Below are 17,466 nucleotides of genomic sequence, written 5' to 3' on the forward strand. Positions count from 1 at the left end.
ACATCAATAAGGAAGCTCACTCCTATGAATTCTCTGGTGTTGCAAAAGGTTTCCTTTCCTAGTGAAAGATTTCCCGCACTCTGAACATGAATAAGGCTATTCATCCGTATGAATTTTCTGATATTCAACAAGATTATTTTTCCTAATCAAAGATTTCCTACACTGAACATGAATAAGGACGCTCACCTGTGTGAATTCTCTGATGTATAACAAGATGTCCTTTCCTAGTGAAAGATTTCCCGCACTCTGAACATGAATAAGGACGTTCACCTGTGTGAATTCTCTGGTGTTCATCAAGTCTTCCTTTCTGAGTGAAAGATTTCCCGCACTCTGAACATGAGTAAGGACGCTCACCTGTGTGAATTCTAAGATGTCTAACAAGGCTTCTTTTTTCAGGGAAAGATTTCCCGCACTCTGTACATGAATAAGGACGTTCACCTGTGTGAATTCTCTGATGTGTAACAAGGGTTGCTTTGTCAGTGAAAGATTTCCCGCACTCTGAACATGAGTAAGGACAATCACCTGTGTGAATTCTAAGATGTTTAACAAGGCTTCTTTTTTCAGGGAAACATTTCCCGCACTCTGAACATGAATAAGGAAGCTCACCAGTGTGAATTCTCTGATGTGTAACAAGGGTTGCTTTGTCAGTGAAAGATTTCCCGCACTCTGAACACGAATAAGGACGCTCACCTGTGTGAACTCTCTGGTGCTGAATAAGTTTTCCTTTCCGAGTGAAAGATTTCCCGCACTCTGAACACGAATAAGGACGTTCACCTGTGTGAATTCTCTGGTGCTGAATAAGATTTCTTTTCCGAGGGAAAGATTTCCCGCACTCTGAACATGAGAAGGGACGCTCACCCGTGTGGGTTCTCTGGTGTTGAATAAGATTTCCTTTCTGAGTGAAAGATTTCCCGCACTCTGAACATGAAAAGTGATGCTCACCTGTGTGAATTTTCTGATGTTTAACAAGGTCTGCTTTGTCAGTGAAAGATTTCCCGCACTCTGAACATGAATAAGGAAGCTCACCAGTGTGAATTCTCTGATGTTTACCAAAGTTTGCTTTGTCAGTGAAAGATTTCCCGCACTCTGAACATGAATGACGCTCACCTGTGTGAATTCTAAGATGTCGAACAAGAGGTCCTTTATGACTGAAAGATTTTCCGCACTCTGAACAGGAATAAGGACGCTCACCTGTGTGAACTCTCTGGTGCTCAATAAGTTTTCCTTTCACAGTGAAAGATTTCCCGCACTCTGAACACGAATAAGGACGTTCACCTGTGTGAATTCTCTGGTGCTGAATAAGACTTCTTTTCTGAGGGAAAGATTTCCCGCACTCTGAACATGAGAAGGGACGCTCACCCGTGTGGGTTCTCTGGTGTTGAATAAGATTTTCTTTCCAAGTGAAAGATTTCCCGCACTCTGAACATGAAAAGTGATGCTCACCTGTGTGAATTTTCTGATGTTTAACAAAGTATGCTTTGTCAGTGAAAGATTTCCCGCACTCTGAACATGAATAAGGACGCTCACTTGTGTGAATTCTCTGATGTTTACCAAAGTATGCTTTGTCAGTGAAAGATTTCCCGCACTCTGAACATGAATAAGGACGCTCACCTGTGTGAATTCTAAGATGTCTAACAAGAGGTCCTTTATGATTGAAAGATTTCCCGCACTCTGAACACGAATAAGGACGTTCACCTGTGTGAATTCTCTGGTGCTGAATAAGATTTCTTTTCCGAGGGAAAGATTTCCCGCACTCTGAACATGAGAATAAATTGTCACCTCGGTGATCTCCTTCATGGGGTAAGGAAGATTCCTCGGGATTAGAAGGATCTGTTGATCGATCTGCAGTGTGAGATCTTACATGGATATTTACAATCATAGTATGTGATTGATGAGAAGATTCCCCCTGATCAGAGGGATCCATTGATGTCTCCGGACAGGAAGGTCTGTGATGTATATTTTGTGTATTTGGATTTTCTCCTGGAGGATCCTGTGTGATGACATTATCTTCTGACTTACAATCAGCAGATAATAGAAGATGTCTCTCCGAGGAATTCCTGACATCACATCCATCTGTTGGAAAGAAATAAAAAAATATAATAAATCTCAGTAGATGACAAATAACTTGAGTTTTAGCTCCTCCTCCCCGTCGGTGGAATAAGTGGAAATGCCGATCTCACAGCTGGGCTCCTGTTCTCCCTCCAAAATCAATTAGAAAAGTCTTCACACCGAGTCCATATATGATCTGCTAATTCTATAATAATAAATAGCTATGACTGAGGCTTCATTATCCAAAACGCGTTAGTGGATTGTTACTACATCGGATTGGCTGGATTTTATATTATGAAGAGTTTGCAGATCATATATGGACTCCAAGCTGAGTCAGCAAGAAAAAAAAAGTCACTTTGGTCTAACAGTCAACACTTTCACAGAGCTCTGGCATGGAACTGGGTACAACTGTAACACCAAAATATGGAAAAAAAACCTTCCTCCAAGATTTACAATGCTGGTGTCCTAGGGTGGCTCCATCCCTCCTCCATCAGTGTGGAGACAACCTAAGCTCTTAGTGCAATGGTTTATTAAAGGGTTAGATCATCTCTACAGAAGAACTGTAAAGCTGAACTAACACCAGATCCCCTCCCCACCCTCCAGGACCCCGCTTTACATGTGATGGCTCTGACCAATCAGAATCCATCTGGTCCACCCTGGCAGCTCAGTATGGAGAAGACAGAGCAGTGGGGTATTTCATATCCCCTGACCATTGGAGTGGTGTATATATATATATATATATATATATATATATATATATATATATATATATATATATATACATACACACTGTATTCAGTAGAGCTAGATCCGTTCCTCTTATTCTCTTCCTACTGACAGGCAGGCAGGTGTTTTTACAGTATTTACAGCTACCTGAAAAAAATTGCTGGTGTTCTTTTGATCCTATTAGTACCACACGCAGGCAGCTACAGTATTTACAGTTAGTGTAGTGCATCCTCTGCACAGTGTGCACCTAAAGCTACCTGAAGACAATTGCTGTTGTTCTGATCCTATTAGTACCACAGGCAAACCGCTGCAGTATTTACAGTTAGTGTACTGTGTCCCCTGCACAGTGTGCACCTAAAGCTACCTGAAGCAAATTGGTGGTGTTCTTCTGATCCTATTAATACCACAGGCAGGCAGCTGCAGTATTTAGTTAGTGTAGTGCGTCCTCTGCACAGTGTGCACCTAAAGCTACCTGAAGACAATTGTTGGTGTTCTCCTACTAATAATACTAGAGGCAGGCAGTTGATTCTGCTAGCTGCAGTATCAGTATATATATATACATTATTATTATTATACGAGATTTATATAGCGCCAACAGTTTACTCAGCACTTTACAATGTATAAGGGGGACAACACAATTACAGTACAGTTCAATACAAAAGGTACAGGAGGGCCCTGCTCGTAGAGCTTACATTCTAAAGGGAGGGGGTGGTGGTACAAAAGGTAATAGCTGCAGGCCATTAGTATGTCTGGAAGGCCAACAAGGAGAGGCAGACAGTCACAAACCCATAAAAGAGGGTAAGCAGGCTCTGTGTCTAGAGGCAACAGTGCTGGTCGTGGAGACGGTGCATCCTCATCAGCACATGGCCGTGGGACACGCTTGTCCTATTTTTCAGCAGCTTGCCGTGTTGAGCCGCAACATGCGGAAGACATGGTAGAGTGGATGACCAAGCCGTCCTCATCCTTCTCATCCTCTCTCACCCAGGCTCAGGGTACTTTGTCTCGCAAAGCAGCTGCCAACGCGGCCTCTTCCCCTGGCTCAATGGCATCAGTCACTCCTTCCCTAGCCCCACCATGTTCTCCTGAGGAGTCCCCCGAACTGTTTGACCACAGTGTTGGGTACATGCTAGAGGAGGATGCCCAGCGTTTTGAAGGCTCTGATGATAGTACCCAGCTAGAGGAAGGCAGTATCGTGAGCCCAGAGAGAGGGGGTGCCCAAGAAGGACAGCAATTTGGCAGTCATGTTCCCCCAGCTGCAGCATACTGCCAGGTTTGCTCCAGTGATGAAGAGTGAGGGGATGATGAGGTCACTGACTCCACGTGGGTGCCTGATAGGAGAGAGGAGGAGGCATATCTCCAACGAGGCAGGATGCCCTCCAGTGGCCAGCTTAAGGGCAGCACACCAACTGCATCACTATGCAGAGCTCCGCATGTGCAGGGCGCTGCCGTCTCTGCACGTTATTCCAAAAGTTCTTTGGTGTGGGCCTTTTTTGAGACGAGTGCATCAGATCCTACTGCTGCTATTTGCAACATATGTCTCAAGCGTATCTCGCGTGGCAAAAACATCACCTGCTTGGGCACCACATGCTTGACCAGACATATGTCGACTTGCCATGCAGTTCGTTGGCAAGCGTACCTAAAACACCCACACCAAAGAACAAAGCGGACCTCTCCTTGCTCTTCATCAGCTGGGATCTCCAGCCCCACTATACCTTCAGTCCTCTCTGAAACCTGCACTGAGAGGAATGAAGGTATAGATTTAGGTGTGTCACAGCCAAGTACTTGCAGGCAATCTGCTATCGGTACACCGACGTCAGATTGTACCAGGCAAATTTCCCTGCCCCAGCTGCTGCACCACTAAAAGAAGTTTGCTCCCAGCCATCCACATGTCCAGCCGTTGAATGCTAGCATTTCAACTGCTGCCTTTTCAGTTGGTAGACTCTGCCCCCTTCCGTGAGTTTGTGGAATGTGCGGTTCCTCAGTGGCAGGTTCCCAAATGCCACTTTTTCTCACGGAAGGCGATTCCGGCTCTCTATCGGCATGTGGAAGGCAATGTCTTGGCCTCGCTTGACAGGGCGGTCAGCGGTAAGGGGCATATTACCGCTGACTCATGGTCCAGCAGGCATGGACAGGGACGTTACCTATCTTTCACCGCGCACTGGGTGACTCTTTTGGCAGCTGGGAAGGATGCAGGACAGGGTGCAGTAGTGTTGGAGGTTGTTCCACCTCCACGCCTCCAAAATACTACTAGTGGTGACTAGTGGGCTATGATCAGGGATGCAAGCACTGTCCTGTCACCATTTGAGGAGGCCACGAGGATGGTGAGCAGTGAAAGTGCATGCATCAGTGACACTGTCCCTCTTGTCCACCTGTTGGAGCACACGCTGCGTGGAATAATGGACAGGGCACTTGAGGCAGAACAGAGGGAGGAAGAGGAGGACTTCCTTACCTCTCAAGGCCCCCTTTATCCAGACAGTGTTCCTGTGTGGCCGCCGATCACACAGGAAGAGGAGGAGGATTGTGTCAGCATGGAGGTGGAGCCTGGCACTCAGCAGCAGTTTTCAAGGGATCATTTACAGTCTGAAGAAACCCATGGACTTGTACGTGGCTGGGAGGAGGTGGCTGCGGATCATGTCATCCTTAGTGACCCAGAGGACTCTGGCCCAAATGCCTCAGCAAACCTACTCTGCATGGCCTCCCCGATCCTGCAAAGCCTGCGGTAGGATCCTCGTATTCGTGGTATCAAGGGGAGGGATGATTACTGGCTGGCAACCCTCCTTGATCCACGTTACAAGGGTAAGGTTGCGGACCTTAGCTTGCCATCGCAGAGAGAGCAGAGGATGAAACATCTTTGGGAGGCCTTGCAGAAAGGTTTGTGCAACGCGTTTCCAGAGCCTGGGAGGTTACAATTTCCTGGTCCTCCTGGACAACGTGTTGCTGAGGCTTCGGTCAGTCACAGAAGAAGCAGTGGAGAAGGTGGCCATCTGACCGATGCGTTCTGTAGCCATATTCCGTAACCGATTGATTTTTTTTTAATGTGAGATAGATCCCTTCAAGACTGCCTATGCTGATGCTGAGTGACAATCCTCTTCCTCCTCAATGTTCATGCTGATAGCTTGTAAGAGCATTTTTGGTTCTGGGCACCGCCACCAGTGGCCAAGGCCCAATTTTTATGCCCCTGTTTAACAGGGGAGTGTAATTACAATTTTTGATGCAATACTTTGCAGCAGGGCTCATTCCTGCACTCCAACTAGAGTATCCATGAGGGGTTGCAGTGTTGTGGCACCAGCACCAGTGCCCAAGGGCCAATTTTTCAGCCCCTGTTTAACAGGGGCGCTTAGTTACAATTTTTGATGCCATTCTTTGAAGCAGGGCTCATTCCTTCGCTCCAACTATAGCATCTGTGAGGGGTTGCAGTGTTGTGGCACCAGTGCCTAAGGCCCAATTTTTCTGCCCCTGTTCAACAGGGACATGTAATTACAATTCTTGATCTAATATTTCACAGCAGGGCCCATTCCTGCGCCCACCAAGAGTAATGCCCTTTATACACGGTCACACAAAGTTGTCAGAAAATCCAATCGTTCTGAAAGCGGTGACGTAAGACATGTACGTCGGGACTATAAACGGGGCAGTAGCCAATAGCTTTCGTCTCTTAATTTATTCTGAGCATGCGTGGCACTTTGTGCGTCGGATTTGTGTACACACGATCGGAATTTCCGACAACGGATTTTGTTGTCAGAAAATTTTATAGCAAGCTCTCAAACTTTTTGTGTTGGAAATTCCTATGGAAAATGTGTAATGAAGCCTACACACGGTCGGAATTTCCGACAACAAGGTCCTATCACACATTTTCCATCGGAAAATCCTATCGTGTGTACATGGCATAACTGTGAGGGCTTACAGTGTTGTGGCAACACCACCACCACCAAAGGCCCAATTTTTCTGCCCCTGTTCATCAGGTGCATGTAATTACAATTCTTGATCTAATATTTCACAGCAGGGCCCTGTGAGGGCTTACAGTGTTGTGGCAACACCAACACCTATGGCCCCAATTTCTGCAGAGTATATAGGGCAGGCCCCTACTTTCAATCATCCAACTTACAAACTACTCCTACTTGCAAACGGAAGGAGACAACAGGAAGTGAGATGAAATCTACCCCTAGGAAGGGAAATTCTCTCCTGTAAGAGTTAATATGGGAAAAACGTGTCTCCTCTTCACTGATGCTTTATCACCAATGCTTGTTTCACTAAAAACCCCAAATTTAAAAAAAACATTTGTCATTGGGACAGAAAGTGAGGTGAAATCTTTTGAAGAGGAGCCCAGACAGCAAAACAAATGTCACAGGGGTGATAAGCACGGGAGACACGCGCTACTTTACAGGCATACTATAGACACCCCCCAGTTATGATATTTAAAGGAATATTTCACTTTAAGCATCATTAAAATCACTGCTCCCGAAAAAACGGCCGTTTTTAAAACTTTTTTTTTGCATTGATACATGTCCCCTGGGGCAGGACCCGGGTCCCCAAACCCTATTTAGGACAATAACTTGCATATTAGCCTTTAAAATTAGCACTTTTGATTTCGATCGTTCGTGTCCCATAGACTTTAATGGGGGTTCTAAAGTTCGCAGGTTCTGGTGCGAACCGAACTGGGGGGTGTTCGGCTCATCCCTAATGAACACTGACAGGAGCCACTAATGGGCACTGATAGGTGGCACTAATGAGCATTGAGCACTGATAGGCAGCATTGATGGCCACTGATAGGCTGCACTGATGAGGAGGCACTGAGAGGTGGCATTGATGAGCAATTGTTGGTGGCACTGATAGGCGGCATTGATGAGCACTGATAGGCAGATCTCATAGGCTGCACTGGTGGACACTGATAGGTGGCATTGATGAGCACTGATAGGCAGCAATGATGAGCACTTATAGGCTGCACTAATCGGAGGCACTAATGGGCACTGATAGGTGGCATTGACAGGCAGCACTGATGGGCACTGATATGCTGCACTGATAGGCGGCACTGATGGGCATTGAGCACTAATAGGCAGCATTGATGAGGAGGCACTGATAGGTCGCATTAATGAGCAATGATTGGTGGTGCTGATAGGCGGCATTGATGAGCACTGACAGGCAGCAATCATAGGCTGCACTGGTGGGCACTGATAGGCAGCATTGATGAGCAATCATAGGCGGCACTGATGGGCATTGATAGGCAGCATTGATGGGTACTGATAGACAGCACTGATAAGCTGCACTGGGTGGGGGCATTGATGAGCATGTATGTTAGCCCAACCTTGAAAGAACAATTACACGCTTTGAATCTAAGTGGCTGCCTGCAGCTGCAATGTTCAGCTAACATCTCTCTTTCTACCAAGACCTCTGGAGTGCATTCTATTTTTGAAATATATATATAAATTGTGTTTTATAGTTTGCCCCCCTACTTTTGTCCCTGTCCCCCCATGTGCCCCCCTAAATATGAAAGCTGGAGACACCACTGCTTACAGGTACTGAAAGTGTCCAAAGGATGGAGATGGACAGCTTGGTACGGATCACAACTCAGCACATGGAAAAGATGGAAACTACCACACTCACTTTGCAAGGCCTTGCACACCGTGGTTCTAAGCATAGCCCCTAGGAGGGTTCTGGTCTGCAGTGGGCCCAAACATAGGAGCCCAGCCAGGTGCCAAGCTTCCCTTATCTACAGAACCTCTGTCACCCGTCACCACCATTCTCTCTGCCCCGAACTGGAGGCTCCTTCTTATCACTCTTCACTCCATGACATCAAGACTTAATTGAATTGAACATTCTGTTCCCCAGTTCTCCCCAACAAACTGTAAAGTTTCTTCTCTTCCAAATTAACACAGACAGTTACTCTAAGAGCCCTTGCACACTGGGGCGGTTTGCAGGCGCTATTGCGCTAATAATAGCGCCTGCAAACCGCCCCGAAAGTGCCGCTACTTTCATTCCAGTGTGCAAGCCCCGAGGGCTTGCACACTGGAGCGATGCGCTGGCAGGACGGTAAAAAAAGTCCTGCCAGCAGCATCTTCGGAGCGGTGAAGGAGCGGTGTGTATACCGCTCCTTTACCGCTCCTGCCCATTGAAATCAATGGGACGGCGCGGCTATACCGCCGGCAAAGCGCCTCTGCAGAGGCGCTTTGCGGTGGTATTTAACCCTTTCTCGGCCGCTAGCGGGGTAAAACCGCCCCGCTAGCGGCCGCATACCGACGGTAAAACGCCGCTAATAATAGCGGCGTTTTACCGCCGACGCCGCCCCCCGCCCCAGTGTGCAAGGGCTCTTACACAATAGGTTCTTTAATTCAATGATTCTCAACCTCAGTCCTCAAGTACCGCCAACGGGCCATGTTTGGGGAACTTCCCTTAGATAAAATAGCTCTTATCAATACCATGTCATTGATATTGATTTAAAGCAGCTGTGCAAAGTAAACAAAAAAACCTGAAAACATGGCCCGTTGGGGGTACTTGATGACTGAGGTTGAGAACCATACATACAACATACAGGGATATACAATGTAATACTGACATAAAATCACACACATAGGTTGGACTTGTGTTTTTTTTCAACCTCGCCTACTATGTAACTATGTAATCACTGCTTTAGTGAATAAAGTTATATGTACCGTTCTGTCCAGGTTCCATAGAAGTACATTTGAGCGATATACAGAATCACAACTGCATTTCCACTCTCTCTCTCTCTAATAATAATGTACTGGATTTGGCTGTGCGGCGTTGTCCATAACTTTTTATAGCTCAGTTGCATCCCAGTAAATAGCATCAAAAGTCCAGTCCTTGGAACCAGTGCTGGGACAAGGTCTTCCAGTGCCCAGGGCAAAGATGTCAAACTGCACCCACTCCTCATTCATGATGTGCAAGTTTAGGGGATCCTACACTGATCAGTCACTCCCTTGTCTCACCATCACTACTCCTATCAGCCTTGTAACAGAAGGAAGGCGCCCCCATCTCTACAGTAAACCATTGCGCCCAGGGCAGCCACACCCCCTGCCCACCCCTTGTCCCGGCCCTGCTTGGAACCCATCCAGGGGTACTGCTAAGGGGAAACTCCACCACAAAGTTCAGCTCTTTACAGTTTCCTCACTGATCACCTCCCATACAGGAACAGACCACGAGGTCCGATCCGGTTCAGAATCAGGAAGTGACAGATGCAGGGGAAGGAACATCACAGCACCAAGTGTTAACTCTTACCACACCACACATTAACCCTTTAGTAGGCAAACAAATATTTAACCTTTTAGAACCTGCCTATAGGATGATGTGAAGATCTGATAATTATCTAACATTTTTTTAACACTACAATCCTTATACTTAGAAGTAAAATGAGACTTTGACCTGTTTTTTCCACAATGTCTGTTACCTACCTGTGTCAAAAGGTAGAGAAATGTCCTCCTGTTCACTTTTCGTAATCATCCCAACCTCCTCCGTGAATGGCTGATCACCCCCCACATACATCTCTACTTCTTCTTCTTTAACCTCAGCTTTTATATTAATCCGTTCTTCACCCTACACCAAGAATAATAGAAAACATCTATTAAAGTCAACTCAAGGCAGACATAAAGGACACACATTCAGTATGTACCCTCCGTTGGAAGAACACAAGGATGAAGAGGACCTGCAATGTGTCTGGGCTTAAGACCCACAGAGGAAAAGAATGTATATTAAAAAATAAAAATGGGGGGTGAAAAATGTAGGCCGCTCAAAGTAGCTAGGAATGGGGGGTGTAGGTAACAAAGGCTGCACTTCAGATGTTGAAGTAAAACAAGAGACTACACAGAAGAACGTCATCTCATGGCTTAGAATATATATTTAGGTCAAGATGCCCAGCCCCACCTACCTGATGATGGTGAGGGATGGTGTGATCTTCCTGTATGGAATCCCAGGAATACAGAGGAGGGGGAAATCTCTCACCCTAAACCCCAAAGATGAAAGAACAATATATAAATAGAGAAAGAGATTTAATAGAAAAATATCATCTCATAGCTTAGAATACTTTTATGTTGTAATTGCTCAGTCCCATCTCTACCTGATGATGGTGAGGGATGGTGTGATCCTCCTGTGTGGAATCCCAGGAATAAAGAGGATCACCCTCTACCATAGACTGCTGATCCCTGGATTTCTCTTCTTTTTCTACTTTAACCTCAACTTTGATGTCTTTCAGTTGTTCACCCTAAACCCCAAATATGATAAAACGGATTTATAAAAGGAAACAAGAGATGAAACTAGAAAATGCATTTCCTGGGAAAAATGCGTGGGAATGCTGAATAGCTAAATTGCTTAAACGGCCGCCATCAAAACTGCCCCATCATACTGCCATCAAAACTGCCCCATCAGAATTGCCCCATCAAAATTGTCCCATTAAAACTGCCCCATACTATTGCCACCATCAAAACTGCCCCATCATATTGCCACCATCAAAACTGCCCCATCAGAATTGCTCCATCAAAATTCTCCCATCATATTGCCACCATCAGAATTGCCCCATCAAAACTGCCCCATCATATTGCCACCATCAAAACTGCCCCATCAGAATTGCCCCATCATATTACCACCATCAAAACTGCCCCATCATATTGCCACCATCAAAACTACCCCCAACATATTGCCATCAAAACTGCCCCATTAGAATTGCCCCATCAAAATTGTCCCCATCAAAACTGCCCCATCAGAATTGCCCCATCAAAACTAAAAGTAATTTTTTTTTCAAAAGTAATTTTTTTTTTCAAAAATAATTTTTTTTTTTCAAAAATATTTTTTTTTTTCAAAAATAATTTTTTTTTTCAAAAAATTTTTTTTTTTTCAAAAATATATATATTTTTTTTCAAAAATAATTTTTTTTTTTCAAAAATAATTTTTTTTTTTCAAAAATAATTTTTTTTTTTCAAAAATATTTTTTTTTCAAAAATATTTTTTTTTTCAAAAATATTTTTTTTTTCAAAAATATATATTTTTTTTTTTCAAAAATAATTTTTTTTTTTCAAAAATAATTTTTTTTTTTCAAAAATAATTTTTTTTTTTTTCAAAAATAATTGCTGAATAGCTAAATTGCTAAAACAGCCGCCATCAAAACTGCCCCATCATACTGCCATCAAAACTGCCCCATCAGAATTGCCCCATCAAAATTGTCCCCATTAAAACTGCCCCATCATATTGCCACCATCAAAACTGCCCCATCAGAATTGCTCCATCAAAATTGTCCCATCATATTGCCACCATCAGAATTGCCCCATCAAAACTGCCCCATCATATAGCCCCATCAAAACTGCCCCATCATATTGCCACCATCAAAACTGCCCCCATCAAAACTACCCCATCAGAATTGCCCCATCAAAACTGCCCCATCATATTGCCACCATCAAAACTGCCCCCATCAAAACTGCCCCATCATATTGCCACCTTTAAAACTGCTCCATAAAAATTGTCCCCATCAAAACTGCCCCATCATATTGCCACCATCAAAACTGCCCCATCAGAATTGCCCCATCAAAACTGCCCCATCATATTCCTCTATTATAAATCAGTACATGGTGTGTCTGTCCCCTCCCCGGGCTCTGTAATCAGAGCTGAGATGCTCCAGCCACCTCCCCCCCCCCCTGTGTATAACAGAAGCTTTGGTAACCATGGCAACAAAACAAACACAGTACACTCTGATTAATGGCTAAAATTTCCTGAAATGACCTCTAAACAAAAAGCTTTTTCTCAAAAACTGTAAAAGATATCAAACTGAAAAGCTATAGCCAGATAGCTGAATATTTTGTGAACATTTTAAAGTTTGTTTGGTGTCTGTAGGTGAAAGTATGAAGGAGCTGAAACTTTTGGGAGCGGAAGAAGAAGAATTTAAGGATTTCAAGCATGCTCCCATAGACTTCAATGTTAAAAAAAGTGATAAAAAGCTTAATATTTTAAAAAGTATAAATGGTAGAAAAAAAGTTGAAAAAGAGCACACCTCAGCTAAAAGAGACGAACATTTTGATAGTTGAATGGTTTTAATAGCTGAAAGTATGCAGAAGTTACGCAGAACCAAAAAACGTACGGAATAAGAAGAAAAATAAATAAAAAAACGAATAACAATAGTGGGACTGCTAAAGCATTCCCACTAATAAAAGAATGTTATTTTGAAGCGTAGAATTCTACACTGTATTTGAGTTCTAATTGCTCAGTCCCACCTACCTGATGATGGTGAGGGATGGTGTAACCTTCCTGTGTGGAATCCCGGGAATACAGAGGACGGGGACATCTCTCTGGTGGGTTCCTGGTATTAGGTGGCTCCACCATATTCTTGTGTCCTTCTGAAAACTCCTCCATCACTCCATGCATTTCATCCTCCTCTTTATACTCTTCTTTAACATCAATATTATCATCCCCGAGGTTTCCACTCTGAATATATAATAAAACATTCATTGTAACAAACATGCTGTGTATAAATCAGAACTACCAATAATTGTCAATCATCTACCTGATGATGGTGAGGGATGGTGTGACCTTCCTGTGTGGAATCCCGGGAATACAGAGGACGAGGACATCTCTCTGGTGGGTTCCCATTACTGGATCCATCTGTAGGAAACACACACACTGACTGAATACATTGTTTCTATGTGTTTATCAGATGATGGGGGATCTAGGTGGATCCTCCGTACTGCTCTCTCCTTTACAATAAAGTCTCCTCTTACCTGGTGATGTGAGGGGCGGCTGATTGTCCATCATGACGTCCTTGTAGAGATCCTTGTGTCCTTCTAAATAAATTAATATTATTACTTCCTCTGCTGCCAGTTCCAACAATGTTTTCTTTTTACTTCCTCACCCCTCTCCCAGGAGTAACGTCTAGTTCCTATCCTGTAGATTCACCTTGTGATGTCACAGGTAACATGTGACCAGGAAGCAGGAAATGGGGGGCGGGAAAGTGAAGTGAATAGGAGGAGCTGCAAGCAGATCACACGTTATTACCCTGAAGAGATCTCCCTCCCTCTGTCCATCTTCTTTTATATTATATCCTCTCTGTATACCCCTCTCTCTGTATAACTCCCGTTTACCCATCTCTCTCTCTCTGTATATCTCCCTGTATACCCCTCTCTCTGTGTATCTCCCTGTATACCCCTCTCTCTCTCTGTATATCGCCCTGTACACCAGTGACGGCTGGTGCTCAAAATTTTTGGGGGGCGCAAACAAACTGAAAACATTTTGGAAAAAAAACATCAATTGCACCCACTGTGCCCATCAAACGCAGCCACTGTGCCCAAACACAGCCACTGTGCCATCAAACGCAGCCACTGTGCCCATCAAACGCAGCCACTGTGCCCATCAAACGCAGCCACTGTGCCCATCAAACGCAGCCACTGTGCCCATCAATTGCAGCCACTGTGTCATCAAATGCTGCCACTGTGCCCATCAAACGCTGCCAGTGTGCCCATCTAATGCTGCCAGGGTGCCCATCATATGCTGACACTGCAAAATGCTGCCAGTGTGCCCATCAAATGCTGCCATGGTGCCCATCACATGCTGCCAGTGTGCCCATTAAATACTGCCAGTGTGCCCATCATATGCTGCCACTGTGCCAAATCCTGCCAGTGTGCCCATTAAATGCTGCCAGTGTGACCCCTGCCCACTCGCTGTTTGCCCTGCACTCACCCTGTCTTGGTGGGGCAGCGGGTGACGGCGACGAGCGGGTCCTTCATGGCTCCTGCGGGCACTTCTCGACACCGTTCTCATCTCTGACTCTCGTCCCGTCAGGCATCCAATAGCGGCACCTGTTGTTTCAGCCAATCAGGTGACAGGTAGCCAGACCCGGTGCACCTGATTGGCTGAGAGGCGGGTCAGTGTTAGGGAAGCGATATATTCGCTTTCCTAACATAACAATGAGTAATCAGCGAACGCACAGCAGTGCGCCCGCTGTTTACCCTTGTGGAAGCCTATTAGAGCCCACGGCTCTAATCAGCAAGCCTATTAGAGCCGATGGCTCTAATCAGGTGCTTCCAAAAGAAAAAAAACGCTGCTGTAATTCATATGCCCGGCGCCACATGAATAGGGGGTGGCAGCGGCGACCATAGATAGATTCCTGCAATGCAATAATCTATCTATGTGAGAGAGCAGGAGGGGGGAGGGAGGCGCTCCTGCGCCCTTTATGAACTCTCTGTATATCTTCTTGTATACCCCTCTCTCTGTATATCTCCCTGTACACCCCTCTCTCTGTATATCTCCCTGTACACCCCTCTCTCTGTATATCTCCCTGTACACCCCTCTCTCTGTATATCTCCCTGTACACCCCTCTCTCTGTATATCTCCCTGTATACTCCTCTCTCTGTATATCTCCCTGTATACCCCTCTCTCTGTATATCTCCCTGTATACTCCTCTCTCTCTGTATATCTTCCTGTATACCCCTCTCTCTCTGTATATCTCCCTCTATACCCCTCTCTCTCTGTATATCTCCCTGTATACCCCTCTCTCTGTATATCTCCCTGTATACTCCTCTCTCTGTATATCTCCCTGTATGCCCCTCTCTCTGTATATCTCCCTGTATACCCCTCTCTCTGTATATCTCCCTGTATACTCCTCTCTCTCTGTATATCTCCCTGTATACCCCTCTCTCTCTGTATATCTCCCTGTATACCCCTCTCTCTGTATATCTCCCTGTATACCCCTCTCTCTGTATATCTCCCTGTATACCCCTCTCTCTGTATATCTCCCTGTATACCCCTCTCTCTGTATATCTCCCTGTATACCCCTCTCTCTGTATATCTCCCTGTATACTCCTCTCTGTATATCTCCCTGTATACCCCTCTCTCTGTATATCTCCCTGTATACCCCTCTCTCTGTATATCTCCCTGTATACCCCTCTCTCTGTATATCTCCCCGTATACTCCTCTCTCTGTGTATATCTCCCTGTATACCCCTCTCTCTCTGTATATCTCCCTGTATACCCATCTCTATCTCTCCCCTCCCCCTCTCTCTCCTCTCTCCCGCCTTCTATCTCTCTCCCCTCTCTCTCTCCCCCTGTCTCTCTCTCCTCTCTCTCCCCCTTTCTCTCTCTCTCCCCCCTCTCTCCCCTTTCTCTCTCTCCCCTCTACCCCTCTCTCCCCTTTCTCTCTCTCCCCTCTATCTCTCACCCCTCTCTCCCCTTTCTCTCTCTCCCCTCTATCTCTCTCCCCCCTCTCTCTACCCCCTCTTTCTCTACCTTGATTGGGGGGGTGGGGGCTCTGCCACTGTGCATCAGTGTCACGCATCCCATCTGGACGTGCGGCGTTCTATGAACGCTGTTGCGTCCACTTGTGTGGAAAACACGCTCACGAGCAGACTCGGGGTTTCGGGGCCGGCTGGCCGGAAATTGGTTCCCGACCCACCTTGCCCCTCCCCCCTCTCCTGCTACGCGGCGTGACGTCGGTGGGTGGTCCCGTAGCGGCGCTCATAAGGGCGTCTTTCGGGCGGCATTTGGTCCACGAGGCTTCCCTCCACACACCTGTTTGCACCCGGCCTGGATTCACTTTTTCTCCCTCGTTGTTCCTTCTACACAGGTACATCATCACCACGTCCCTGGTCTTATATTCCCACTTCCCTACTGGCTTTGGCGGGTATTTCTTTCCTCTTGTCTTGTTCTTCATTCACTTGTCATCCCATCACTTTGGTTGCTACCTCCACCACTCACTTTATTCTTCATCACGGATCCCCTTTTTTCACCCATGCACGTCACCACCTTTCATTGTGAACACCTTGGTTCATCCTCTTTTTATTTTACATTCAGGTTGCCTCCTGCGCCTATGCCTGCCCTGATTGATGCCCGTTGGGCGCCCCTGCTGAGATACCCACCCCAGCTCCCGGTTGAGAGTACTTTTGGTTGGCTTGTGCTACCCGACACTGCATCTCCACCACATGAACCTGAGTAAGTTTAGCTACAATTGGTTTGGGGGTTCTTAACTTTGCCCCATCCATCTCTATATCAGTTTTATCTTTTAACTTTATATCAATTCTATTACTCGTAGTTACATCAAGTGCTTGCTCCTGACGAGTGGCCCTTCAGCCACGAAACGCGTAGAGCTGCCATATATTATGCTTCTGATGAATTTATACGATATCGTACCAGCCAACACTTATTATCATATTCCTGGATCAACGAGGCCAGAGGTCCTTGCAGGTGTTACCCTTGATTACATACCTATCCGAAATGTGTTATTGGTGCACTCTGGAGGCTATTGTTTGCCATACCGATGTGATATCCTATTATGATTAAGATGTACTGTATTACCCCTTGTATCATTTTATTATATTTATGCAACTTTTGTATCATTCTATCATGTTTATGTAATTTTACAAAATTGTTTTGTATGGCAACTAATAAATTCCAATTATGTTCACATATTTTACTCCCTTGTAACCACGTACTTCATTTAAAGTGCCCCCCCCCCCCCCCGTCCTTTCCCTTTCTTGATTACAATAGGGATGGAAAATCAAAATCAAAATAAAAATAAAAATACTGAATCCCGGTTTTTGAAAGGCATGAGTAGGTAAAATCTGAAAAATAATTAAACAAAAGGGGGCATGCAACCTAGTAAGTGGCTGATTCAAAACGCATGGTTTTAAAAGTGTGCTGTATAAATCGAGCTTACCTCTAATTGGAAATCCCCTCCTATGGGACAAGAGGAGAGGAGAGATGTATCCTCTCACTC

The 17,466-nt window shown here is 45.4% G+C and overlaps 1 protein-coding gene across 1 annotated transcript in view; it reads right to left on the reverse strand.

Annotated features, from left to right (window-relative positions):
* Nucleotides 1-13,691, reverse strand: part of LOC141106877 (uncharacterized) — a 211,149-nt gene extending 197,458 nt beyond the window's left edge. The window contains exons 1-8 of the mRNA XM_073597806.1: nt 13,482-13,691; nt 13,268-13,365; nt 12,982-13,188; nt 10,838-10,981; nt 10,649-10,723; nt 10,176-10,317; nt 164-2,073; nt 21-96 (exon numbers count right to left, since the gene is read on the reverse strand). Coding sequence (XP_073453907.1) covers nt 21-96; nt 164-2,073; nt 10,176-10,317; nt 10,649-10,723; nt 10,838-10,981; nt 12,982-13,188; nt 13,268-13,365; nt 13,482-13,515 — 2,686 coding nt within the window. The 5' untranslated portion in view covers nt 13,516-13,691. The remainder of the gene's footprint in view (nt 1-20; nt 97-163; nt 2,074-10,175; nt 10,318-10,648; nt 10,724-10,837; nt 10,982-12,981; nt 13,189-13,267; nt 13,366-13,481) is intronic.
* Between the last annotated feature and the right edge of the window lie 3,775 nt (nt 13,692-17,466).

This window comes from Aquarana catesbeiana, linkage group LG08, assembly GCF_042186555.1.
Source record: "Aquarana catesbeiana isolate 2022-GZ linkage group LG08, ASM4218655v1, whole genome shotgun sequence".
Taxonomy (NCBI): domain Eukaryota; kingdom Metazoa; phylum Chordata; class Amphibia; order Anura; family Ranidae; genus Aquarana; species Aquarana catesbeiana.